The sequence below is a fragment of the Entamoeba invadens genome, assembly GCF_000330505.1.
Source record: "Entamoeba invadens IP1 unplaced genomic scaffold scaff_1105074724931, whole genome shotgun sequence".
NCBI classification, from domain to species: Eukaryota; Evosea; order Mastigamoebida; family Endamoebidae; genus Entamoeba; species Entamoeba invadens.
The window spans coordinates 41,236-67,685 of NW_004443563.1; the positions used below are offsets into that span (position 1 = coordinate 41,236).

Below are 26,450 nucleotides of genomic sequence, written 5' to 3' on the forward strand. Positions count from 1 at the left end.
TGTATTAAGTATTTTAGTTATTTCCACACTTTCTTCTAATATGAAATAAAAATCATTCGAAACAACTCATTAATCATTTTAATTATAATTTAATTATAAACAATTTATTTTGATATAATAAATAGAGTTTGAGTTTTTTTAAGTTGTTGCATTATAATTCTTCTTTTAAAAAATAAATTGAAAATTGAAAAAATTACTATTTCCATAACAAATTATTTCTAAATTTTGTTTGTTGTGATTGAAGTTAAATATAAAGAAACAATGTCATCAAATACTTTTTTGTTTGTACATTTTTATCATTTGTAAATAAAAACTGTTTTTTTTCATATTTTGTTGATTTATTTCAATTAAACAAACAAAATTTTTTGTTGTTTGTGTATTTTCTAATGCCTCTGTTTAATTGTTTTATTAACATTTAAACACTTTTGGTGGTGTTTAAGCATAAAATAACATCTTAATTGATGTAAAATTTACAAATTTTGTTCATATAATAATATTATTGTTTTTTATAAAATAAATAATCATTATGTATTGTCTTAATGATCTAGTGTAAGCAAGTTTATTTTAACCACATGAATATATCATTTATCATTACTGAAATTAATAGTCATATATTGATTAAATTATATCAAATATGTTATTATATATTTTAACTTATTTATTTATGTTGATATTATATTTTATTGAACAATAAATCAAACCAAATATATTATTTATTTTAGTTTGTATGATAATTAATTAAAAAAGATATAACCAAATCAATTCAAGTTATTTATTTCCTCCAAAAATATATTGAGGTAATAAAATACACGAACTCCAAATTATAGTTTTTCAGAGTTTTATCTAAAAAACCAAAATTGCAGTTCCCGTTATTTTAGACAAAAACCACGTATAATAATTGCACCAAATTACTTGAAAAGGAACAGTTTACTGTTGTCGCCCAATATTTCAAGAAAACGAGCGAATAAAAGATGGGTGATGTGTCGCGCCTATAAAAAGAAAAGCAGAGGCAAAAAAGACACAAATGTCTTGGGACGGATACACAGCTTCAATGATCGGTGCTGGCAAGGGCCACGGAGGAATCATTCTTGCGACTAATGGTGCCATTATGTCACAAGTTGGAATGACAATTCAACAAGCAGAAGCCACCACTATTGCAAATGCCATCATGTCTGGCAATGTTGCAGACTTCCAATCAAAGGGACTTCACATTGGTGGTGTCAAATACACCGTCACCAGAGCTGACAAAGACGAAGGAACCGTCTTTGGAAAGGCCGGTGCTGCTGGTGTTTCAATTTACAAAGGAATCAAAGTCATCTTGATCGGATACTTCAAGGACGCTTCAGTCTCTGCTGGACAGAACTCCGATGCTGTCTACAAGCTCAAGGATTACATGGGACAATCCGGCTATTAAAACAATTATTTTTCATTGTTACTCATTTTTTAATAAGGGATTTTAGCTTATCATTGAACTTTTATAATGCATATAACTCTCTATTATTTATATCATCTTTACATTTGAAAAAATATAGTGAAAAGAACTTTTGACATTGGCGTGAATAGTTGTGCAATTTGTAATGTATAACTATCACATATATATATTATATTATAACATATATTATTTTTATAGTAAATGGTAATAATACTAAATTATTGTTGTTGTAAGTCACATTTGAAGCAACTGAAAGTTTGTATAGGAAAAATAGACATATGAAACTCTTTGCATTAAAACATATCAATAATAAAACTAAATTGTGATATGAACATATAGTTGTGTTTTAACCAAAGAGTTTTATTTTGATAAGTTAAACGATCACAATGAATACAGTTGTTCAAACATTCAAACAATTTCCGTCGACCAATTTCCCAAATAAGTTATTTAATAAAACTTTTATTATAAATAAAACTTTTAAAAAAGATAAAAATATAAATTTATTAAAATTTAAAAGTGAAGAAAAAAACTGAAATAAAAAAAATATTTCAATGAATACAATGGAAGAGCCCGACGCCATCAAGGAGGTCATCCGATACTCCGATAATTCACACATGGTCCTTACCACGTCCGGTGAGAATTATATAGTGACTTACCCGGGCAAAGTGATTACTCAGAAATTCACATCATCGACAAATTACTCGTTTTCGACACCGCACAAGACACGATATAGTCAAAAAGTGTTCTGCATCATATCGGAGGTCGCGGTGACATTTTATTCGAACGAAGAGGGAAGACTTCTTCCACAAGAGACGATATATCAGGAGTCGCTCTCGTCGTCGTATTTCAACACAAAAGTCATCATCACCGATGTCTGTTTCTGTGACAGTAGTGTAGTCCTCGCAACAACTTTTGGCATTGTCATCTTTGCAAGTTACCCCACACTTAAAGAGAAATTCACTATTCAAGTCACACTCAACCCACTTGCCGCAGTCGCTTACAACACAACAAATGGCGTCCTCTACACAATCGACGACAACTTTGTTTTCTATGCAATTCAATTGGACAAAGAAACGTTTGAAGTCACTGAATTACTCGCAAAAAAAAGTCTGAGTGAGTACATTTCTTTTGTTGACACAGAGGACATTACAATTTCTATAACAACAAATGGGTGCATTATAGTCACTGATCATAAAGTCTACCAATTCTGGCTTCAAAGCAAAAAATGGTTCTGTTATCCCCTCTCTGGAATCCTCGACTACAAAATCACTGAGTCTGGCATCTTCTTCCTGACTGAGTCCAGCGTGTTTCAGTATCAACCTCGCACCTCAGAGCCACGTAGAGTCGCGTTTCTAACAACACCAACGCATTTTTCTCTTTTTATAGGACTGTCCGTTGCGACATACCCCTCCTCCAAATTTGATGATATTTTCATCTCCAAATTACTCATCCCAAGTCACGAAGAAGAGGCGGAAAGCGCCTCTTCAAATGTACTCAATGAACTCTCCGAACACTCGTACTTATACAACGACGACAACATTCAGCGACTTGTTTTTGGTGAGGCGGTGTATCGCGCAAATAAACAGCCTATCTACTTTACAATAGAAGACATTCGGTCGCATGACATTTCTTCCGTCTTTTCAATGACTTTCACAAAAGAAGGAAATTTTGTGTGTTTCAGTTCGACGGGAGAAATCTACAAATACGAGCAACCGCTTGCTGGCGATCTTACAGCTACAATGGTCGTCAGAATTCCAGTGATGGTCACCACACTACCGGAATTTAACATCGACGAGTTTGGAGAGTTGTGCGCCTTCACTACGCAAGACACCGTCGGTGTTGTCAACTACAACACCCCAACCATTCAAAGGTGCGTTTGGAAGGGCAACGACGAAACAGTGTTTCCAACGTGTATCTGCGCTAGTGAGGAGACTGGAAAGGTCGTTGTTGGATTTTCAAATGGAGTTGTGGGCCAATTTGACAAGGAAGGTGAGATGAGCGAAGTGTGGAGACATAAATACCCGGTACGCGGTGTCGGGTTTTTTGATACAAAGAGCGTCAGCGTCGACGAGAATGGAGAAGTCATCATCGGAAGTGAACAAAGCGACTTGGGGTGTTTTGTACAGACAGCAGAAATCAGATTTGGGAAGTTACTTGTAGTGACGCGAAATCAAGTTTTGTTGTTTGACGATAAGTTGCGAATTGTGGCGGATTATGCTGGAAGAGAGGGGATTGTGCAGGCAAAGTTTTCAGTTTGTTATTATTTATAGCAATACAAATAGATTTTAATATAATATAATACTTGATAGAAAGAATATTAACTTAATTTCTTCTAATTATAATTATAATAATTAATAACTATTATAACTATTTAGTTATTATAAATAATTAATTATAATAATATTATAAATAATATTATAAATTATAATTATAGGTTGAATGTTAATTGATACGACCATATGCAGTAAATAGCATTGTTGCGTTATTGAATAAAAATAGTGCTATTTTTATTTGTCATTTTATTAAATAAAGTAAATAAACAATTATTGAGAGAGTAATTATGTCGAAAAAGAGAGATAACGTGAAGGGCAACGGACAACATGTCATAACATTCAACAATGAGTACGTCGACGTTTTGGAAAGTCAACATTTGGGAGTGGAAACAACACAAGTCGTGTCGAACATGAAACGCATATTTAAATTGCCGTCAAATTCGTTTGGTGTGTTTGTCTCTCGGCACCACCCATTGCTGTTTGTTGTGAATTTCTATGGCGGAATTTCAATCATGTTCTGCCAAGAGTTCGACAAAAACAGACAGAAAATGTCAGTTTATTGATTGTTTGTCTATTGTTTAATAGTATTAATTTCTATTAAAACATTTGATATTAATTATTCAAATGAATTTTTTGGATATAACTTGTTATTTAATTGTTATAATTGAATTACCAATTACTACAAATATATTGTTATTGTTAGTATTATTAGTAATAATAACTTAATAGTCCCATAATTATTTAATTTTGTAAATAGCAGTGGCTATATAATAAATATTAAAAATCGAAAAAGCGAATAACTTTGTTTTGAGTTTAGTATACAAATTCAAATATATTCACTTTGAGAACGTGTCTCTACGTCCTGTTAGTTGATGTACAATTAACATTATAAAAAGACAAGATTTTTAATATAAAGTCAATTGTTATTTATTGTGGAGCAAATTTTTGAGTCAAAAGTTACATATAAGTTTATTTAAAAATTATTACATTTATTACATTGATGATACTGTTTTTAACAATGAATAAAAATCGTGATTTTGAGTGTTTAAAATTACCATTTCACAATGTTAATAACTAAAAAACACAAATAAATCAAAGAAATATTTATGATAATTATTATTATTTGTTCCATTAATTTGTTTGTTGTTTTTTGTTTTTCATCATTACCAAAATATAAAAACAATTAGTTTGTATACATTTGTTATATTTACAATTATAATTCGATGTTTATTTTAAATAGTAGCACCAGATTTATCCAATTAATACATCATAAGATAAAAATCAAATTTATACGACAATCAAATGTATATAAAAACAACAACAAAACATTAACAAATAATGTAATATTTTTGCAAATCATCAATGACCTTATCTATAGTTGGTCTGTCTTCGGGTTTCGATGCCCACGTCTTCTGTATCAATTCAAACAATTGTTGATCCATATCAATAGGCTTTTCCTTTCTTTTTCCAGAAGAAACAAAATCTGCAATAATCCACGCAAACTTGAATTCGTTCTTTGGAAAGATATCACCCCAAATAAACATTTCATACATTGTAATAGCCAACGAGTAGATATCAGCCGGCTTTTTGTATTTTTCCTTTTTTAAGACTTCCTCTGACATATAAACTGGTGTTCCAATACCCTTTGTGAAAGTCATGTTAGTTGTGAGTAAATTGATGTTTCGACTGCTTCCAAAATCAGTCAGCTTCCCATTGACATTCATCTCATTTTCCAATGAAACGACAAGTATGTTGTCTGGTTTAATGTCTCTGTGTAGTATCCCATTCTCATGCAAATATAATATCCCTTTAGAAGTATCTATTATGATTTTCATTTTAATTTTTAATCTAATCTCATTAGACTTTTGGTGTTTCATCAAATCTCTCAAAGACCCGTATAAAGCAAATTCGGTGACCATGCATATGTGTTCAGGAATAAAACAAGCGCCATAGAAGTGGATGATAAACTCACTTCTAAACTTGTCTAACATCGTTACTTCATTCTCAAATTCTTCAACTGCCTCTTTAGTAGCATTCAGACTTTTGAGCTTTTTAATTGCTACTTCACTCCCTCTGTATATTCCTTTGTATACAATTCCAAAAGAGCCTTCTCCTATTTTAATGTCTTCTTCTAATTCTCGATAATTCAATTTAGTTGACTGGACTGTTGTCGTCTCTATATTTAATTTCTCAGTGTATTGGATATCATTTACCAAATCAAGACCAATAACCAACACATTTTCTTTGATTTTACACGAGCACAAGGGCTTGATGAATATCTCAAACTCACACGCTTCTCCTTTCTTTAGTGTTACTATTGAAGGCACTGTTCGTATTTCATAACAATCACACCCTTCTATAACACTAAATTGCACTTTTAAATGGTGTTTTGATTTGTTTCCAATACATATCAAGTCGCGAGATTCTTCATCGACTGGAATATAATCATCTTCTTCTGTGTTAAAACAAATTGTTGTTTTATTACAACACAACACTTTGTTGATGGATATCATTGCAATGTTCGAACGAGACATTTTGAAAACACAAATATTATGATATTTTTCCTCTTCTTTATTGTGAAGAATTAATATAATAATAGTTACTATTATAGTTGATACTACAATTTTAATTAATATTAGAACAGAAATTGGAATGCCAATCACAACACCAAGTTTGACTGAATCAACACAACTGTCACCGTCGTCTGAAGCTTTATGATTTCCTTCACACTTCACACACTTTGAATTTAGAGCTGACACACAGAATTCAACTTTTGTGAAATAAAGACATTGTGAGTCAACCAACACATATTCTCTCTCGTTACATATTGTACACACACTTTCACTCTCACATGATGTGCAATTTGAAGAACATTCATAACACTTGTAATTTGATAAGAAATGACCAGACACACACCTCTCACATCCAGACGACGATGATAACCCACAATTTGTGAGTGTTGTATTTGATTCACACAATTTGCCTTCACTTGGGATGTTGAAATAGCCGTCTTTGCATGCAAGACACTCGTAACTGTTCACACAAAGTGCACACGACTCATCACATTGTGTACAGCTGATACCCTCTCGATAATACCCACTGTTACAGATCGCACATCCACCTCCACCAGGCAATGCAATGTTACAACTTTCTTGTAATGCACCAAGTGATTTGCATGTCATGTCAGCACTCAGATAAAAGCCATCTTTGCAAGAAGTGCAATAAGTTGTGTTGTAACAAGTTAAGCAGTCGTTTTGGCATTGAACACACTCGTTGTTGATGTTGTAATACCCATCAGCGCAGTGTTGGCATCCTTTGTTGTTTCTGATTTGACAGGAAGTCTCTGTTGCTGTTTTTGTGTTTGTTTTGAGTTTGTCGTCTTCATCAAATGTCTCGGCACAAATTCCACCCTTCAATTTGAATGCATCAAGACATTCTACACATTTGTTGTTCTTTGCACTGTATCTCTTGCAATTTGTGACTGTTGTGGATTCTATTGGAACACAGTAATCGTACTTGTCTTCTACATTCTTTGCGTCTGTCTGGTAATACCCCTCACTACATACAACACACCCGATTCTATTTGCTTTGGTGCATTTCACATTGTTTGATGAAATACACCAATTTTCTTTATAATATAAATATCCAACAGAACACCTTTTGCATTTTCCACCTTCACAATTTTCACAATTTGTTGTTTTGCATCCAGAGCATTTTCCTTTTACTAATTCTTTGTTTGTTGATTTGCACTTATTACAAAATCCAGATTTCACCAATTCACAATTCTCATCCAAACTACATTTTGAGTTCACAGTTCCATAAATTGCTTCATATTTACATTTGAGCGCATTTTCAATATTGTTATTTGTCACACAAACTTCATTATATTCATTACATTTGACACAACTGTTATTATACCCCACATTCATATTATTATAACATTGAAATATATTACCATTCCTTATTAATTCTTGATTGTTTTTATTTGAAATACAATTTCCATTCACATTTGTGAAGTTGTCGTTGCAATTGACACAAATAGAAAGACTTTTTACAACTTTTTGATATTTACAGTTTGATCCAATTGATTGGCAATCGGAGTTGATTGAAAGTTGGTTATAACAATCACAAGAAGTCGTTGTAATATTTGAAAAATTATCACATTGAGTTGTTTTAATACAAACACCATCACTCAAAAAGTTATTTTCATTACATTTTAAACACTTTTCTTTTGATATTTGTCTGAAACATGTAACATTATTTTGTTCACAATTTAGTGTTTTATTGTTGTAATATTTACTCTCTCCACAACTCACACAGTTTCCATTGTCATCTGTTGTGTATGGCTCAAAGCACTCAACACATCTTGTTTTACCAACAGATAAGGAAGTGCATTTCTTACAATTTGGAACACTTTTGAAGCAATTGGAACATTCATATTCACTGATTTTATATTCACCTTCGTCACATTCAACACACTTCCCTTCTAAATTGATATGAAAAGGGTCTTTACATTGTTGACATTTCTTCTCTGTTTGGCTACATTTCAAACAATTTCCATTTATTGAAAAACATTGCGAACAACTTCCATTTTCTTCAACATAATATCCAATTCCACACTTCACGCACTTCTTTTCAAATAAAGGTGAACACGTGTTACAGTTTTTATCAAACGAATTGCAGCTCTGACACGTTTTACTTGTATTTGATATGAAAATGTAATTTTCTAAACACCCAGTACAAATACCATTTTCGGTATTACAATATCCTCCACATGTTATATCACACATTTGACATTTCTTGGTGTTATTGTTATTCACTGGATAATAACCTGTGTTACACAGAATACAATTTCTTGAAGCGTCTGTGGCACACGTTATACAATTTAAGTCAAATTCTGTGCACTCTTCACACTCTCCGGAGTCATTGTTTTTTAATACTTTGTTGTAAGTACATGCTGTACACTTCCCGGTTGTGCCATCACACAGTTCTCCACATTCTGAAGAACAATCGGCACATTGTCCTTCAGAATTTGCATACTTTCCATTTGTGCATGTGACACACTGTCTTATACCATTTGCTGCACATGTCACGCAATTTTGGTCCAATTGATTGCAATCGATACAAATACTTTTATTTGTTAATGAAAATACTTTGTTAGTTGCACATGAAGTACAAAAACCAGTGTTTGTGTCGCAACTTCCACCACATGTCAAATCACATGGCTTGCACTTCCCATTTACAACATAATACCCGGGTTTACATACAACACAATTTCTTGTGTAATCCAATGAACAATTTAGACAATTTAAATCAAAAGAAGAACAACTTTGACACTTCAAGCTGCTTATTTCATACAACACATAATTGGTCTGACATCCAGTACAATAACCATTTCTTGTATCACATTTACTGTTACAAGTTGAGTCACAATCACTACATGTAGTTTCATTTTTATTTAATTTGGGATATTTTCCTTCTTGGCACTCAATACACTTTCTGTCAAATGAAGTTGAACACAAAACACAATTTGTGTCAAAAAGTGAACAATTGTCACACTTTGTTGATTCTATTTTTGTGAACACAAAATTGCTTTGACAACTCTTACATACCCCAGTGGTAGATTCACATTTGTTGTCACAAGTGTAGTCACATTCAATACATGTACCACTTTTGTTGGGATAAAAGCCATCATCACACTCAACACATTTCTCTGTAAAATCAGAAGAACATTTTACACAATGTGACATTATTGTATTGCAATTAACACAATTCGGACCTTTTGGAGTCGTAAAAATAGTGTTTGTAACACATTTTGTGCAAGTCCCATTTTTACTGTCACATTCAAGACAATTTAAATTTAAATCACAACGAAAACACACACCATTTGAATCGGGATAAAACCCAGTTTTACACACAATACACTTTCTTTCACTAGTTGAGCAAACATCACAATTTTCATCAAAATGTACGCATAACTCACATTCCAAATTTTTGGGTTTTTTCAATGTGAAGCCACTTTCACAGATCAAACATATTCCATTCGTTGTATTACAATCAAAACAGTTTATTCCACAATTAACACACTTCCCACTGCTTGTTTCCGGATACATTCCTTTTATACAATTCTCACATATTCGACTTGAATTTCTTGAACATGAAATACAATTTGTATCAAATGTGTTACAAAGTTCACACATTCTATTATCAGTTTCACTATATATGTAATTTTCATCACATTCAATGCATTCTCCTGTTAAAGAACCACATTTAGAACAGTGTTCTCCACATGAAGAACATCTTCCATTTGTATCAACATAATAATTTGTTTCACATTGAACGCATTTTCTATTTCCATTGACGTCACATTGTAAACAGTTTTGGTCGAAGTTCTGACATAATTCGCAGGTAGTTGAATTTTTGAGTCTGAGGACATACTCATCCACACATGAATAACAATGTGAAGTTGTCGAATCGCACATTCCAAGACACGTTTTATCGCATTCAACACATTTAAACGGAGATAAAGTACTTGGGAAAAGACCGGAAGTGCATTGATTACACTTCCGAATGGATGTAGAACACACTTCACATTTGTCATCAAAATCGGTGCAACTTACACATGAAATACTGTCACTGATATTTTTAGTATATCCACTCGCACACTCACTGCAAATTCCAGTTACACTGTTGCACTTCCCATACGCACAACTTTGATCACATGATGTACACTTCCCATTGGTAGTTGGATAAAATGCACTTTGACACTCATAGCATTTCCGTTCACCATTTGGATAACACTGACCACAATTGTTATCAAAATCTCTACACTGAATACACGACTTACTTTTAGGGTTGGAGAAGACTAAGTTGCTTGAACAGTTAGTACATATACCAGTGACATCTGCACATGCACCTCCACATGACCAATCACATTGCACACATTGTCCAGCATTTAAATAGTACCCCGCCAAACATTGAGTACATCCAATATAATTAGAGCAGACTTTACATGCATAGTGACACATAGTACACTCATAATGATCACTAAATTTAGATAAATAATAGTTTGTTGAACATTGGGTACAATTTTTGACGAAGTGATCACATTGCATACAATTCGACATTGCACTACATGTATTACACGAAGTCCCTTCTAAGAAAAACCCAATGTAACATTCTAAACACGTGTTTGGATTTGTTGGAGAACAATATTTGCAATTTCCAGAGTAACATGTTGGAACACAAATGTTGGAGTTCATGTGGTAATTTGACTTACAAGAAGAGCACGTTGAAAATTTATATGACGACAAAACGCAGGACTCGGTAACACAATTTGTACCGCAACAATTAAAAGAAGAATCTGATAACACAAGAGAATTATAGGAGTCACAAATAATGGAACAAGTCGACCGAAAAGAGTCTGATTCTCGTGAACAATAAAAATCAGTGGTGTTACAGCGCACAATTTGATAACCAGGGGAGCAAAGAGAACACCCACTGTAGTTATAACTATTACTTGACAAACACGTGAGACAATTTGAAATTTGCAAATTTCCACAAGTGAGTGTTGTTGTTGTTTTATATTTCGATTTTTTCGCTTATTAATTGTATTTATAGATTGTAGTTCATTTTCTTCGAAGTATTTATAAGTGACATTTTTATAAATTTTACTTGTTGTAGTGATACTCAAAGTTGCTTGATTTAAAACACACTTTAAACTCATAACATCGTCTGATACAGACACTTTGAAATTTTCAACTAAATTACACTTAATAGTCGGGTGAGTCACTTTACTCACAAAGAGTGTGTTGTTCTCAAAAAAGAAATTATCACTAGTACATTGATACTGGACTTTTGAAAAGCACTCCACCTTATCTTCTCCACTTTGGCACCAATATAATGAGTAACTTAGTGCAAAGAAAAAGGTAAGCAGGGTGCAACAAATCATTTGAACAAATTGATTTTATTTGAAGACTTTGTAAATTCTTAAATACCTTTTTGATTTTTAAATACTCTTATTTAAGCAATTATGTTTTAATTTCCACAAAATAATTGATTTAATATCTTAAAATGTGTTGTTATGTTGTTGATGAATATTTACAATAAAATATCTTGTCGTGTAAACGTCAGTTCTATTTTCAAATGAAATGGTAAATAATGAGCAACTTATTTTGTTGTAACGAATGTATTGTTGTAAGTTTAACTAAGAACGTTTAAAATGAATTTATTATTATCGAAAGAATGATACTATATTGTATTATATAATAAATAATATTTTACTAGTTACACTAATACATTATCGATACAATAAATTTTCATGTTTTCGACAAAATTACATACAATTTAGAAATTCAACAAAAGACCAAATTAATAAAAATTTAAAAATTTTAAAAATATTCCAGATCTTTAATTGATAATTTGTAGGGTTTTTTTAAAATGAATTATAAAGATAACAATTAATATGGCTTGTTTTTAATAAAAATACAATAAATATATAATAATACAATTGGTTGTATTCAGTTGAATTTTTAATTAACAGTTTAAAAACTAAAATATACAATTGTTAACTATATCAAACTAATTGTTATTGTTTAGTTGATATTTAATATGCAGTTTTATTGTTTGAAAATCCGATTGAAAATATTTATTAAATTGTAGCATTTTTTTGTCGATTTCTTTTTCATATGGAATTCGATTTCGGTCTTTTTATGTTTCGTTTTTTAATTCTAAAATAAAAGTGGATATGTTTATTTTTAAATTATAACCCCTAAAATGTCATTTTTAAATAAAACTTCTTGTTGACTATATTTGTTTTAAGTTTTTTCTATCATTAAAAATTAATATAAAATGGTTAATATTTTTTTAATTATGTGTGTTATATGGTTTCATTTTTAATATAATGATTATATTTAAAATGAATTTAAATAATCTACTAACACGGCTATTAATTAGATTTATAAACAAGTTAATCAACCTCAACAATTTTAAAATTTTAATTTGTTGTGTTACTCAAATTGAACATATTATATATGTATGTAAATACTACATGTATTTTGTATACAAAAAAGGTTTTAATTATGATTTACCTTCTCGATAATTCGATTCGGTTTTCATAGCTAGGAGTAGTTATTTGCCATAACCATCTCTTCGCCCCCATTGGTTCTACATGTATTTTGTATACAAAGTAATATACAGATAAAATAACTAAAAATAGATATTTATTTAAACTCAATTTTAAATATTAAATACTTATCAATTAACAACATGATAAATTTTTTTTGAAAATAATCAAAATATTGATATTAGAAACACGATTTATTTTTATTTAAATTATAAATATAATAATTAATTTATGCTTAAAATATTTCAAATATTAATGCAACAACACCACACATATATTTCATAATAATAGCAACAATTTTTGGTTTTAAATGATAGAATATAACTCAGTCCATAACAATAATTTGATATTACACTTTTATAATTTAAAAGACATTCTAAACAATAGAACCTATAATTATCTTTCAATTTAATAAATATTCTATTAATATCAAACTATACAAAAAAAACAATAAAAGAGCACCAAAAAACTGTCGTACATTAGAAAATAGTCGTACACATTGTTTTAAGCTATTTTTATGTATAAAGTCGGGTTTTTATTTTTTCAAAACCCATTTTTTTTCCTGATTGTTTAGTCAAATTTTATATGTGAAAAATTATTCCCGATTTTTTGGTTTGTTTGATACTAAAAACACAAGTGTACGACAATTTTCTGTTGGTCTTTACACTTTCTGAAATAAAATTCAATTAAAAATCGTTATTTCAAAGCATTCGACTCAATTCAGCAGCACGTCGATGTATTACCACTGTTTTTATTCACATTAACAACTTCAACGTGTTCGTCTGCTGGTATTGGGAGGGTGCACAAATTCTCAGCAATCGACGCAAACAACTCGGAAATGTTAATGTTAGTCTTTGCGCTTGTTTCAAAGCAATTGCAGTGCAACTCCTCTCCCTTCGCAAGGGCTTCTTTCTGTTGCACTTCTCTTGTTTCCATGTCAATCTTATTCCCAACTAAATAGACAAAGATATTCCCTTTCTCTAACTCCTTCAAGTCCTTCACCCACCTCGAAACATTTTCAAAAGTCTGTCTGTCTGTTTCGTCAGGCTTTTTATATTCAAATTTAGGGGGTTTGAGTTAAAATATTATATCTTAGGCAAATTGAGTAAAACATGAGAGTAATATTGTCTAAAATATCATGTATCAATGAAAATATTGGTCGATATTAATATAGTTTAAAAAAATTAAAACAAACCATTAACATCATATACGACTACAGCAGCAGCACTATCACGGATATATGATGGGATGAGTGATCGATAACGTTCTTGCCCCGCTGTATCCCCTTTTTGTGAATCGCCGTTATATCCCAAAACATATATAAAAAATGAACTAATGAAGAACTAATAACATAAACATTTTGTGGTGTTGTTATAATAACAAACAAATTTGAAGTTGTATGGTCTTGCCATTTTTACACACAAGTGACTACTTGTTAATAAACAATTATAAAATTGAACCAAATTCTATTTTATAATACAAAAATGAGAATTCAAACTTTTGTTGAAAAGTCCGTACCAATTGTTGCCTATTTGTCATTTTTAAACCTTTTTGTCACAACAATAAATACTTTCAAAAAATTTCGAACAAAATATATTTTTGTGTTCCAAATAAGTAAAGCAAAGAAGTCACGCATGTTTTTTTTTAAATTCAGTCATAGATTAATTCAACGAAATGTTTTTATTGGACAACATTAATTTTTAACACATAATTTTGCTGATAAAATTTAAGTATTATAGTTCGTTAATTTATTTGATATTTTTCCCTTGTTAATTTCGGCAATCGGTTGAAAAAAGTAAATTTTAAGTTCCAATTGTTTTTTTGGGAAATACAATTGAAAGTCATACTTAACAAACTTCGTAGCCATTGTTAAAATCTCCGGTCATAAACCGCCCTATTATACACGTTTTACCAACTGTTTGTTATTTTTTGAAATTAAAAATGTGTGCAGATCACCGAGAACAAACCCGAGGAATCTCCTAAAAAGACAATTTTGTGTTTCATCATCGCCGCCATCTTTTTTTTCTTTAATGCTTTTTCTGTTTTTTTGTCGAATTATTTTTAATAGTTTTTTTATAACTTTTCCCGATTGTGTGTGATGAAATCGTATGTTATATTTTTTTATCTAAATATGAAAATTATGTTTTTTAAAAGAATTTTTTCTACTATTCGATTTGGTTAATTTTTTTCAAAATGATGTTATTACTAAAATAAATAAATTGATTGTATTATATCATTAATTTATTTTTATTTAAATATATGGTACTATTTTATTTAAAATCAAACAAAAGTTTTTCAGTTCTCAAAATTTAAATGGTAAAAAAAATAAAAAAATTTAATTGTTATTTACTTAAAACAATTAATAAAATTTACTAATAAATTTAGTTAATATTTATATTGTTTTTTATTTATTTTCTCTAAGAACAGAAATTTCTGTTTAATTAATTGTTTGGTATTTTTTATTACATTTTATAAAACAAATCATTCCATAAGTTATTGTATTTTCTAATTATAATAATAATTATTAAATAATAATAAATTATAGTTTTATTTAAAATAAAAACAAGTCTTGTTATTATTGTTGTATTAAAAATTCAAATCAAAGTTTGTATGGTAGGACCACTTTAAAATTAACAACTATATTGTGTAATTGTTTCTATTATATAATATAGTTATTAAAGACATTATCATCAACTTTGCCAATAAGTATTTTACAATAAAAATATTCTTAGTATATTATTATATTATTAATAAAAAATGTTAAAATTCAACTATATATTAACAATTTTAATAATATTTGAATTTAAAAAGGATATTTATTGTGAAAATATAACATGAAATTAGCATATTATTGTTTTTATTTATTTTTAAATGATTTTTAAATGATAAAATGAATGATAATCATATATAACATTTGTTTAAAATTGTATCAATTATTTTTGAATAAACACGCTTTCAACTAGAATAACAACGTCTTGTATTGTTATTCTTTTTAAAATATTTTCTTCCCAACACTTTTCTATTATTTCAAATTGTTGTTTGGTTATACACTCAAGTTTGTCAAGTCTTTTTCCTGAAATGACAAATTCAGCAATTTTCCACGGAAACTTAAAAGTCTGTTTATCATAAGCTTCTTTCCATCTCAAGCATTCATACATAGTAATAGCAAAGGAGTAAATATCTGCACTTTTAGTGTATTTGTCTTGTCTTAAAACCTCAGGAGCCATGTACACTGGAGTGCCGATACCTTTTGTGAAAGTCATGTTTGTCATCATCATGTTGATATTTCTACTTGATCCAAAGTCGGTCAACTTAGCATTAACTTGTTGATTCAATTCCAATGAAAAGACGAGTATGTTGTCTGGTTTGATATCTCTGTGTAATATCCCGTTCTCATGCAAATACAATATTCCTTTTCCTGCATCCAACAGCATTTTGACACGTATTTTGTTTGATATTTCATCACTCTTCTTGTGTTTGATCAAGTCCTGTAAAGATCCATATTCTGCAAATTCGGTGACCATACAAATGTGATTTGGTATAAAAACAGCACCATAGAAATGTACTATATTCTCACTTCTAAACTTGTCTAACATATTCACTTCTTTCTCAAACTCAACAATGCTACTTTCTTCATTTTTGAATTCTTTCATCTTCTTGATAGCCACCGTATTCCCTCTGAATGTGCCTTTATATACAACACCAAAAGACCCTTCGCCGAGTTTCTTTTCTTCTATTAGTTCATTATAATCTATTCTTGTTGATTGTTGTGTAGACCCATATATACTAATTGTATTGTATTTAACTTCTTCGTTTTTAAGCAATTGTGAAACTATTTGAATTGATTCGGATATATTACAAGTGCAAACTGGTTTAATGTATATAGAAAATTCACAAGCATAACCTCTCTTTAAAGTTACAATTTTAGGAACGACTTTAATTGAGTATTTGTCGTTTTTCGAAATTGAAGTTATTTGTAGTTTAACAATACTTCTGTTTTCATTACCAACACAAAAAAGTTGAGAAGTTTCTTTGTTAACTGGGATTTCATCAACATCCAAATTAAAATTAATTTCTTTTGAAGAAACACAAACTCCACCCAATAAAGTTATAAAATGTACGTTTGATCTTTTCATTTCAAAAACAGTCGTTATATTGTCTCTTTTCTTTTGAATGTTTAACAATATTTTCTTTATTACCAAAGTTATTATTAAGATAAATGTCATTAATAACAGTATTACAAACAAAAGACAAAGTAGTATAACCCACCAAACTACATGTTTAATACACAACTTTCCATCATCGTTTGGTATATTCCAAAATGTACATTTGGAACATTTGGAATGAGTAATTTTCATACAATTTGCAATTAAAGAAAGACCAACACAACTTCCATTTGTTGTTAATATCAGGGTTTCATCACAAGATGTACAACTATTTTTATTAACACATGTTTGACATTTTTGCCCACACAAAGAACACTCATTCGAATTAAACATATAATAATTCTTCTTACACTTGGAACAGCCGTTTTGTGTCACTTCGACATCGCAACCTTCTATTGTATATCTTGGAAGACAATCTCCAAAACTGGTTTTATAATTTGTTGAATTACAAACTAGACAATTTTCTTTGTTGTTACATGTTAAACACTTTTTGTCACATTCTAAACAATCAAGACCAACTCTGAAATATCCTTCTTTACATTGAATACAACCACTTCCAAATGATGCAAATTGAATGCATTTACCCGCCAACTCTACATTAGATATACATTTATTATTGGAAACAAACGTCCCAATTGGACAACTCAAACACAGAGTTGAATGACCAACACATGTCAAACAACTTGAATCACACTTTTCGCATGTTTTTGAGGTATCATCATCATAATAAGAATTTATACATCTTAAACATCCACCACTGTTTTGAATTTCACAATAATCGATTTTATTTGTTTTACAAGAAAAATTAAAAACGAAAAATTCATTTTCACATTCAACACACTTTGAATTTAAAATGGTTTTACAATTGTTCGAGTCGAATAAATATTTCCCGTTTTCATCTTTTAGGTTCTTACATTTATTTGTTTCACATTTCATATCATCGCTCATTAAACTTGTTGAATTACATTGAGTCTCTTTTCCATTTTCACACTGAATTGTATTTGAGTATGTTATGGCACAATTAATACACATACTTGTTGTTAAATTAGTCTCGACATAATATCCATTTTGACATGAAATTATGTTCCAGTTGCTAACAACTTCAGTGTATATATTTTTATATTGACATTTGCCATTATTATTGACAAAACCATTGTGATTATCACATATTTGACACTTCCCATTAACATTGAATAAAATACAATCACTTGAATTGAAACATTTTCCATTTATCAAAAGGAATCCGATTGAACATTTTAAACAACGATCAGAATTCGTTATTAGGCAATTTGATGAATTGACGCATTCTCCATTCATTAAAATAAAACCGAGTTTACATGATATACACCGTTTTGTGTTAAAATGACAATATTCACATTTTAAATTGTTACAGTAATTTTGATATTCACATTGTTGAGTTGTTTTGTTGTATAATCCATACCCACAATTAAGTCCGTAAACTATTTTAAATTCATCTTTTGTATTCAGTGCAGCATTGTATTTAACATTACCAATAAACAAATCTGTTACTGATAGAAAAAGAACTGTCTTGGTTAGTTCATTTAAACTAATTTCTAAACTTTTGTTTGTAACTATTTCAACAACAATGGAATCTGTTTTAACAAATGAAATTTGTGCATTATCGATTGTTGCACTTTCATCACCAAATTGGTCCTCGTTTTTCAATTTTACCAAACCAGAAATGTTCTTGTTATTTTGATACTGTTCTGTATCAATTCTTAATTGAGTAATATTTTTCAAAGGAGTAATATACCAATCTTCTAAATCCAGTGGACAATAAGGCTCAACGTAACTTATTCCAAATATGTTATCTTTGTACTTGATATCACTGACATGGCAAAATATCTTTTTAAAAGAACCAATTCTCAATAATTTTCCGTTTAATAACATTGAGTAAGTTTTATCGGTTTTGAATGTTCCATTAAAACCAGTTTCGGAGTATATAAAATCGAAATTAGTTGAATTTAAATTGATCCACTGGGAAAATAGAAAACTGTGTGTAATTATTAAAGGAAAATCTCTTATTGTTCGTTCATAAGAATGTATAGTGAACATACCCATTTGGGTGTTGTTTTTCACAATAATTAACGAATTTCCTGATACCGAACACTCCCCCACTTCCCATATCATTGTAAAGCTGTTGATCACTGGGAAATTTGAAAGCGTCTGAAGTCCATTCATAACTATTTTTCCTTTTGTACTAGTTTTCAAATAGTTTGTATGAAAAAATGCATTATCAAATAACGATAAAGTACCACCAACAATAGTGCTGTTGGTTGTAACGTCACTACTGTCTTTCATTTGGATTGTAATATTATCATCGGTTCTTAAGCTTTTGGTTATTATCATTTGTGTGTGGTCATTCATAACTAAAAATGCATTATCTTTTAAATATAAATCGGTTATGGTTTGTATTGTAGAGTCTCCCCTCATTATTAAAAACGAGTCACTATACATAAAAATGTTTACTGAATTCATAAAAGATTTATTTTTCATTTCTACATATGTATTATCAGTAACAACAATTTGACTCCAAAAATACAATATTCCATTTCCTTCAAGAAATACAGAAGAATTGGAACAAAGATATAAAGTTTGTGTAGAGTTAAGACAGCCATTGTCTTTTATCATCAAAGTAGAATTCCCTTTTTTGAATTGCATTGTTTTTGTGTGAATAGTAGAAGTACCTTCAATTGAACAAAAAGTGTTGTTATAAAAATACGTTTCATTAAAGTTAACAGTTGAGTTGTTTTTCAAAAAGAGAATAGAGTTGTTATTAAAACAACTAGATAAATATATTGTCAGTGTTGCATTATCTTCAAGACGAATTTGAGAATCTCCTGAAAAAGTGGCTTGATTATTTAATTTCATAATTGAACGATCATGAAGATGTATTTGAGAATTGGAATTGAAATATGTTTTCTTCGAAACTGATATACTACTTGATGAATTCATTTCTATCACTCCAAATCCATCAACATTTAAAAATTGTTTGATACTCAATTGTGCATTCCCTGTTGTGGACAATAGTGATTCTTCGGTTGAACAATTTGTAATTGAAAGGTTTCCATTAAAAGTGCAACTATTAGCCAACTCAAATGAATCACAAAGTGGACTTTGAAATAAACAAGCAACGCCCACAACAACGGATATAAGAAAGCAATACACATTTACATGTAAACGAGTGGTAAATAAATTGACAAGTATCATAATATTTAATTAAAGTTATTTGCTGGTCAAATATTTGCAAAAAAGTAAAAACACGTTTTTTATAATAGAAAAATTACTTTTTAAAAGTTTTTTATGAATATTAATCATATATATATAATGTATTTATATATAGTGGGTCTGTAATTTTATTTTTGAAAAATTGTGTTCAAAAAACACATGAATAATTGGAAGTCAAATATGGTTATCATTTGTTATAAGTTTTATTCTATTTTTTAAACATTATTGTGAAAAAAATACAATCTTGTTATTAAACAATAAAAACCACAAACTTTGTATAAAAACAAAATTACATTTTTGCATTATAAATATAAAATAAAAATTGACTGAGACAAAAATTACTCAAAAAATTAATCAAGAAAATATTAAAACAGTTTTATTTTATTAAATTACTATATTGTTATTTAACTGATATTCAAAATCAAATGTATTATCAAATAACAAGTTTTATTAAATAAATTATCAAGTGACTATAAACCAGGTTTAAATAATTTTTATCGTTTTTTAAATAAAATTGGGATTTTAAATGAGTTTTATTATTTTCTCAATAATTGATTTTGATTTACACTCAAAAATATTTGTTTTTGTTGTGCGCACAACACATTTATCAATATAAAAACATAATTTAATACAAAATATATTGATGGGTTTATTAAAACGTGACTATACGTCGTCTTAATTGATCTTTTTAACTGTTAGTATTAATAACGTTAGTTTAATACATGAAATTGTTTTAGAAACAAAATTGTTAAGATTTTCAATTTCATTAATAACCAACTGACTGAACACTTAAAAATTTTTTTCATATTAATTCAAATTTTTGTTGTAAATAACATTATTTTCATGACAACTTCTTTTGCTTTGACATCCAATATTTTGTTATTTGTAAATAGTTAATTTGATATTATATTCCAATATCACTTTTTAGTAATATTATCGCAACATCCATGATAATATGTTTTTTGTTTACATTTAACTAGTTTTAAATTAAAAAATGATGTGAAACAAAAACTTGTTTTTTAATAAGAAAATGTAACATTGAACATAACCTGCATAATATCAAAATTATACATAATAACGTTACAAATTAAAACATATTTGTATTTGTAATTGAGACATACACATATATTTACATGTGGTATAAAAATCAATATCTTGCTGTTTATGGGCTTGAAGTAATTGCCATTCTAAAACATTTAGAATGTTTTAGAATGGATATATATTATCAACTTTGGGTTACAATACGGTTTAAATAATTAACTTATTGTTCAATTTATACTCATATGTATTGAAAAATATAGTTTTACATTTCATAAACCTTTAATTTATCGACTAATGATAATAAAATGCATTTGAATAACTATTTAATTTAAAACTGTTTATTAATATATAATAAACAAATAACAACAAAACTACACATCAAAACCCATTTAAACATATATAATGGCATTTCATTTTATTGTGATTTTTTAAATGATAAATTAATAATTAACACCTGTTCATAATCAACTTTTTCTATTTTTAATCAAAACAATAAACTATTTATTGTTTTGATTTTTATGGAAAAAATTTTATAATTTCATAAAAAACTTTATAATTAACGAAATATATAATTAATCATATATTTATTATTTATTTACCAATTTTTGATTTGTTTGATAAAGTAAATTATTGTAATTATTAATTTATAATATTTAATTGTTATTATTAATAAGTATTGCACACAAGAATTAAGAATTGTTATATGACGAAGTGTGTATAAAACAGATGTAATTTGTAATAATATTTAACCAAATGTACATATAAATGCATATGAAGTTATTCCTTAATACGGTTTTGTCCGTTTTATTACATAAGAACAAGAAAAAGCAAATGAACAATATGGTGTCACTTTTTTAATAATATTCATGAGGGATTCTTAATTTTAAACTATTAATTATTTATCATTTAGTAGTAAAATAATTATAATTCAAACAAATAAAAAAGCGAAAACAGAACTTTTGATTCATGAATACATTTTTAAAAGAAAATTTGCTCCTTTCGAAATGTCAAGTTGGTTGTCTTTTTCCATTTTCACATACTTTTGATTATGTCAGACAGTTTACGAATAAATGGGTAGAATTATTAACAATTAATCGGGTTTAATAAGTAAACATAATAAGTGAAAGCATATTTTATCCCAAAAACATCTTCCAATGATTCTATTAATAGTTTGATCTATTTATTAAACTATTATCTCGCATTTTCAACTTTTTATTACCAAAATGTTTCTTCCTTGTATTTCCCAGACTATTTTTTAACATTTCAAATATAAAAGCATCATTTTTTTCGTATTTGGGGTGAAGTAAACGAGCAGAGTGTTTGATGAAACAATACATTCCAAATTATTATTTTGTTTTTTTGTATTACGATTGGACTCTCCATATAAACGGGATTATTATCCAAATTCTTAACTTTGAACTTATTTAATTATTTTTGGACACTCTGTTTCAATGAGCCAATAATTCAGAATCAAAACATCCACGTTTTCCAAACAAAAAAATTCCAACGTATTTTTTTTCTTTTCTCGCCATTTATTTCTTCGTTTTCGGGATTATTTGGTCAACTTTCCTCTTTGCAAATCCATCATTCTCTTCGAAAATTTTTATTAATTATTTTGCACCTTTTGAATACTTTTCAACCAAACAAATAATTCGTAAAAAAAAGTTTGTTCGACACAAAATTCCTATATAAACCGAATACTTTCAATTCAAAAAGCATGTTATTACCACTCCTCCTTATCTGTTTCACACTCACTCAAGCAGACGAACAGACAAAACACGTCCAGACGATGTTAATAGTATTGGGATACTCCTGTGGTTCCAATGGCGCTGACGGCCAGATGGGTCCAAGCACCAAGGCGGCGATCAAACAATTCCAAAGTGATTATGGACTTGCTGTTGATGGTATAGCTGGCCCCCAGACCATTGCCAAATTAGAGCAGTTGACCAATTATTCTGCACAGACCCAATATGTTCAAACGATGTTAATTCAATTGGGGTATTCCTGTGGATCTTCTGGTGCTGATGGTTTCAATGGTCCAAGCACAGTTGCTGCAATCACACAATTCCAGAAAGACTACGGCTTGAAAGTCGATGGCGATGCTGGTCCCGAGACTATCGCCAAACTAGAACAACTCACAAACCCATCTTCTGGCTATTCAGAGGAGACTAAACACATCCAAACGATGTTGATCTTATTAGGCTTTTCGTGTGGATCTTCTGGTGCTGATGGGTATATGGGCCCAAGCACAGTCCAAGCCATCACACAATTCCAAATCAAATACGGTTTAAAAGTCGATGGAGATGCCGGACCCGAGACAATAGCAAAATTAGAACAACTCACAAATTACTCAGCACAGACAAAACACGTGCAAACGATGTTAATTCAATTGGGATACAACTGTGGACCAACAGGCGCTGATGGGTTTGATGGGACTCAGACAATTGCGGCTATTAAACAATTCCAAAGTGATTACGGACTCCAAGTGGACGGCATTGCTGGCCCTCAGACCATCGCCAAATTGGAAGAATTGACAAGTGGGAAACCATCGAGTGGAAGTGGCTCCCCAGCTATTCAACCAGTGGGAGGAAATGTTAACTCAAACAACCAAAACAGTTCGCCGTACCCTCCATGTCAGTCGCAGACAAGATGTCACCAAGAAGTCTATTATAATCAATGCGACGGAAGATGGAAGTACTCAATGTACTCAGATAGAGGAAATACGGGCAACACTATCTGCACGAGTGGATGTGGACCTACAGCTATGGCTATGGTCGTTGCTACATTCAAAGATAGATCAGTCACTCCAGTACAAATGGCACAATACTCTATGGACCACGGAATGAAAAACGACAACGAAGGAACCTACTGGGAATTCTTCTGTTCAGTTGCAAGCAAATATGGAATGAGGTGCGAACAGAGAAGTTGCTCGGATATGAATTATATCAGATCAAAAATAGACGCAGGTGCTCTAGGAATCGCGTCTATGGCACCAGGTCAATGGACTCAAGGAGGACACTTCATTTCTATCAACTCGTTCGACGGTGACATGTTGTGGGCACACGATCCAAATTACAGAGAGGGAAAAAGCGTGTCACAGAAAATTTCGACTTTTAAGAGCGAGTGCAAACAATTCTGGATTCTTCAGAAGTAAAAAATAAGGGATGGAAAGTAAGTGATTTTTTCAGGTATATTTTTATTTAAAAACATCATTAAAAAGTTTTTATGAGAAAACAAACTCATATATTTTATTTAAATGTTTTTAAAATATATTATTGTTCTTCATTTTAATAATAATCATATCATCAAATCAGTAAAACATACATTTATATATACAGTGAAAATACGTTTGAAAATGATGGGAAAATAGTTTGAAAATGACAGATTTTATTTTAAAAGGACAAGATTTTAAATAAAAAGGATGAAAATAAAAATCTAGGTGTAAGATCATTTTGCTATAAAATAATTATAAAGTCAGTCGATAAACGTTGTCTTTTTGACAAAAAACAATCGATTATTATTTCAAAAAAGAGAATTGGGTAAAACGTGAAAAATACCAAAACAATTGGGATAAATTTTTGGGACAGCTTTTTGTAATATTTCAATCTTTATGGTTTAAAAAGTACCAGATAACGTTTGAAATAAACTGTATGAGATAATTTTGTCGCGATTTTTTGAATAACAATTTAATAAATAATTGCTATTTGAATCAATTCAAATACTACATATATAGACTTTAAATTTAAATTATTAATAACAAGAATAAGAAGTTGTAACGATAGAGTCAATTATAACTAATTTGGTGCTTATTAGTCTCGTCTCAAATTGTTGTCTTCGTGCTCCTTGACCGCAATGACAACACCAGTTGTCACCGCCGCTGCTCCAGCAACAGCAGCTACACCGGCTCCAACGGCAAGCACTGGAAGTAAGACTGGACCGGCTACAACTGCTGCGCCCGCTTGGAGAATCGCATAAAGTGCTGCAAAGACTACAACCATGTCAACTGTGTGTCTTTGTAGTTTGGTGCTCAGTTTATAAAGCAGGTGATAACGCGTCTGATGATGACTTTGTGATACACTTTGTGTCAAGAAGCCGACTTTCATTACTTACTTTTTGTAGTAAAATGTATTATTAATATAACTTTAGTTTTCTTGATAATTTTTTAATATATATATTAGTAAATAAACCATGTAATTCAAGTTATTTGATATAATGAAGACTTATTTCAAAATAACGCAAAATTGATAGAGTTAATAATAACAAAAATATCACATTTTGATAGAAATAGAAAGATATTTTGATACGAGAAATTTACTTACCAAAATATAATAACAAATTGAATAGAATTGTTATAATAAATAGAATTAAACTATATTTTGGATTGATATTGAAAACAATGTTTCTTCAAAATGAGTAATACATTCACAACAACTGACTTACGAAATGTAAACAATATGTGTAGAGACAATAAGATAAACGAAGAAGGGATAAAATATGAAGTAGATGAAGTGATGAATTATTTGTTGTTGTGAGCTGTGAGCATAGCGAGTGTGTCCAATCTGACGACAGTTGTGTAATTTGTGTTGTAGTATGAGTCGTCGAATGGTTTTGTGTCTTTGTGGATGACAACACAAGTGAGATGTTGACACCCGACAAAGCACTTATCGGCCAGGTAGATAGCTTTGTGAGGGAGTGTGACGTCACACAGTGCCTTGCAGTTGAAGAAACACGATGCCCAAATAGCATTGACACTTTGTGGCACGACAATGTGTTGAAGTGATATGCACTCGTTGAAAGTTTCTTGTTTGAGTTCGGTGATGAGTGATGGCAGTGTGACTGCACTCAACGTGTCGCAACACGAGAAGCACTTTCTGCCAAGAGAGGTGACTGTTTGTGGCAAATTTGCGCATTTCAGCTGTTTGCAGTTGCTGAACGCAGAGTCGCCGATTTTGATGAGTCTGCACATCTTCTCGAATGTGACTGCTTGCAAACTCACACACAACTCAAAGCAGTGGTCTTCAATTGATCTGAGTTAAATGGGCGTACCAATATAATGGGCGTACTCTTTTATTGGGCGTACTCGTTATATAAATAGTAATAATGATTATTTTACACAAATTATTTAACATTAATATATTACATTATTTAACTTTTATTATAATTTA

At 30.0% G+C, this 26,450-nt stretch overlaps 7 protein-coding genes across 7 annotated transcripts; 3 read left to right on the forward strand and 4 right to left on the reverse strand.

Moving 5' to 3' along the window:
• Positions 1-1,024: 1,024 nt before the first annotated feature.
• Positions 1,025-1,414, forward strand: EIN_122230 (profilin, putative; the record flags this gene model as incomplete). Its single annotated transcript, XM_004259035.1, has 1 exon — positions 1,025-1,414. One exon carries the CDS (start codon positions 1,025-1,027, stop codon positions 1,412-1,414), a length of 390 nt encoding a protein of 129 aa, XP_004259083.1.
• A 578-nt stretch (positions 1,415-1,992) lies between these two features.
• On the forward strand, positions 1,993-3,702 carry EIN_122240 (hypothetical protein; the record flags this gene model as incomplete). Its single annotated transcript, XM_004259036.1, has 1 exon — positions 1,993-3,702. The coding sequence occupies one exon, from the start codon at positions 1,993-1,995 to the stop codon at positions 3,700-3,702; it is 1,710 nt and encodes a 569-aa protein (XP_004259084.1).
• Positions 3,703-5,033: 1,331 nt separating this feature from the next.
• EIN_122250 (protein serine/threonine kinase, putative) lies at positions 5,034-11,656 on the reverse strand (the record flags this gene model as incomplete). The annotated part of the gene is made up of 2 exons (XM_004259037.1): positions 5,034-11,205; positions 11,421-11,656. 2 exons carry the CDS (start codon positions 11,654-11,656, stop codon positions 5,034-5,036), a joined length of 6,408 nt encoding a protein of 2,135 aa, XP_004259085.1.
• A 1,893-nt stretch (positions 11,657-13,549) lies between these two features.
• Positions 13,550-14,845, reverse strand: EIN_122260 (GTP-binding protein ryH1, putative; the record flags this gene model as incomplete). The annotated part of the gene is made up of 5 exons (XM_004259038.1): positions 13,550-13,863; positions 14,025-14,114; positions 14,215-14,257; positions 14,686-14,744; positions 14,797-14,845. The coding sequence occupies 5 exons, from the start codon at positions 14,843-14,845 to the stop codon at positions 13,550-13,552; spliced, it is 555 nt and encodes a 184-aa protein (XP_004259086.1).
• A 917-nt stretch (positions 14,846-15,762) lies between these two features.
• EIN_122270 (protein serine/threonine kinase, putative) lies at positions 15,763-20,226 on the reverse strand (the record flags this gene model as incomplete). Its single annotated transcript, XM_004259039.1, has 1 exon — positions 15,763-20,226. One exon carries the CDS (start codon positions 20,224-20,226, stop codon positions 15,763-15,765), a length of 4,464 nt encoding a protein of 1,487 aa, XP_004259087.1.
• A 2,776-nt stretch (positions 20,227-23,002) lies between these two features.
• Positions 23,003-24,439, forward strand: EIN_122280 (hypothetical protein; the record flags this gene model as incomplete). Its single annotated transcript, XM_004259040.1, has 1 exon — positions 23,003-24,439. The coding sequence occupies one exon, from the start codon at positions 23,003-23,005 to the stop codon at positions 24,437-24,439; it is 1,437 nt and encodes a 478-aa protein (XP_004259088.1).
• A 1,362-nt stretch (positions 24,440-25,801) lies between these two features.
• Positions 25,802-26,251, reverse strand: EIN_122290 (hypothetical protein; the record flags this gene model as incomplete). The annotated part of the gene is made up of 1 exon (XM_004259041.1): positions 25,802-26,251. One exon carries the CDS (start codon positions 26,249-26,251, stop codon positions 25,802-25,804), a length of 450 nt encoding a protein of 149 aa, XP_004259089.1.
• Between the last annotated feature and the right edge of the window lie 199 nt (positions 26,252-26,450).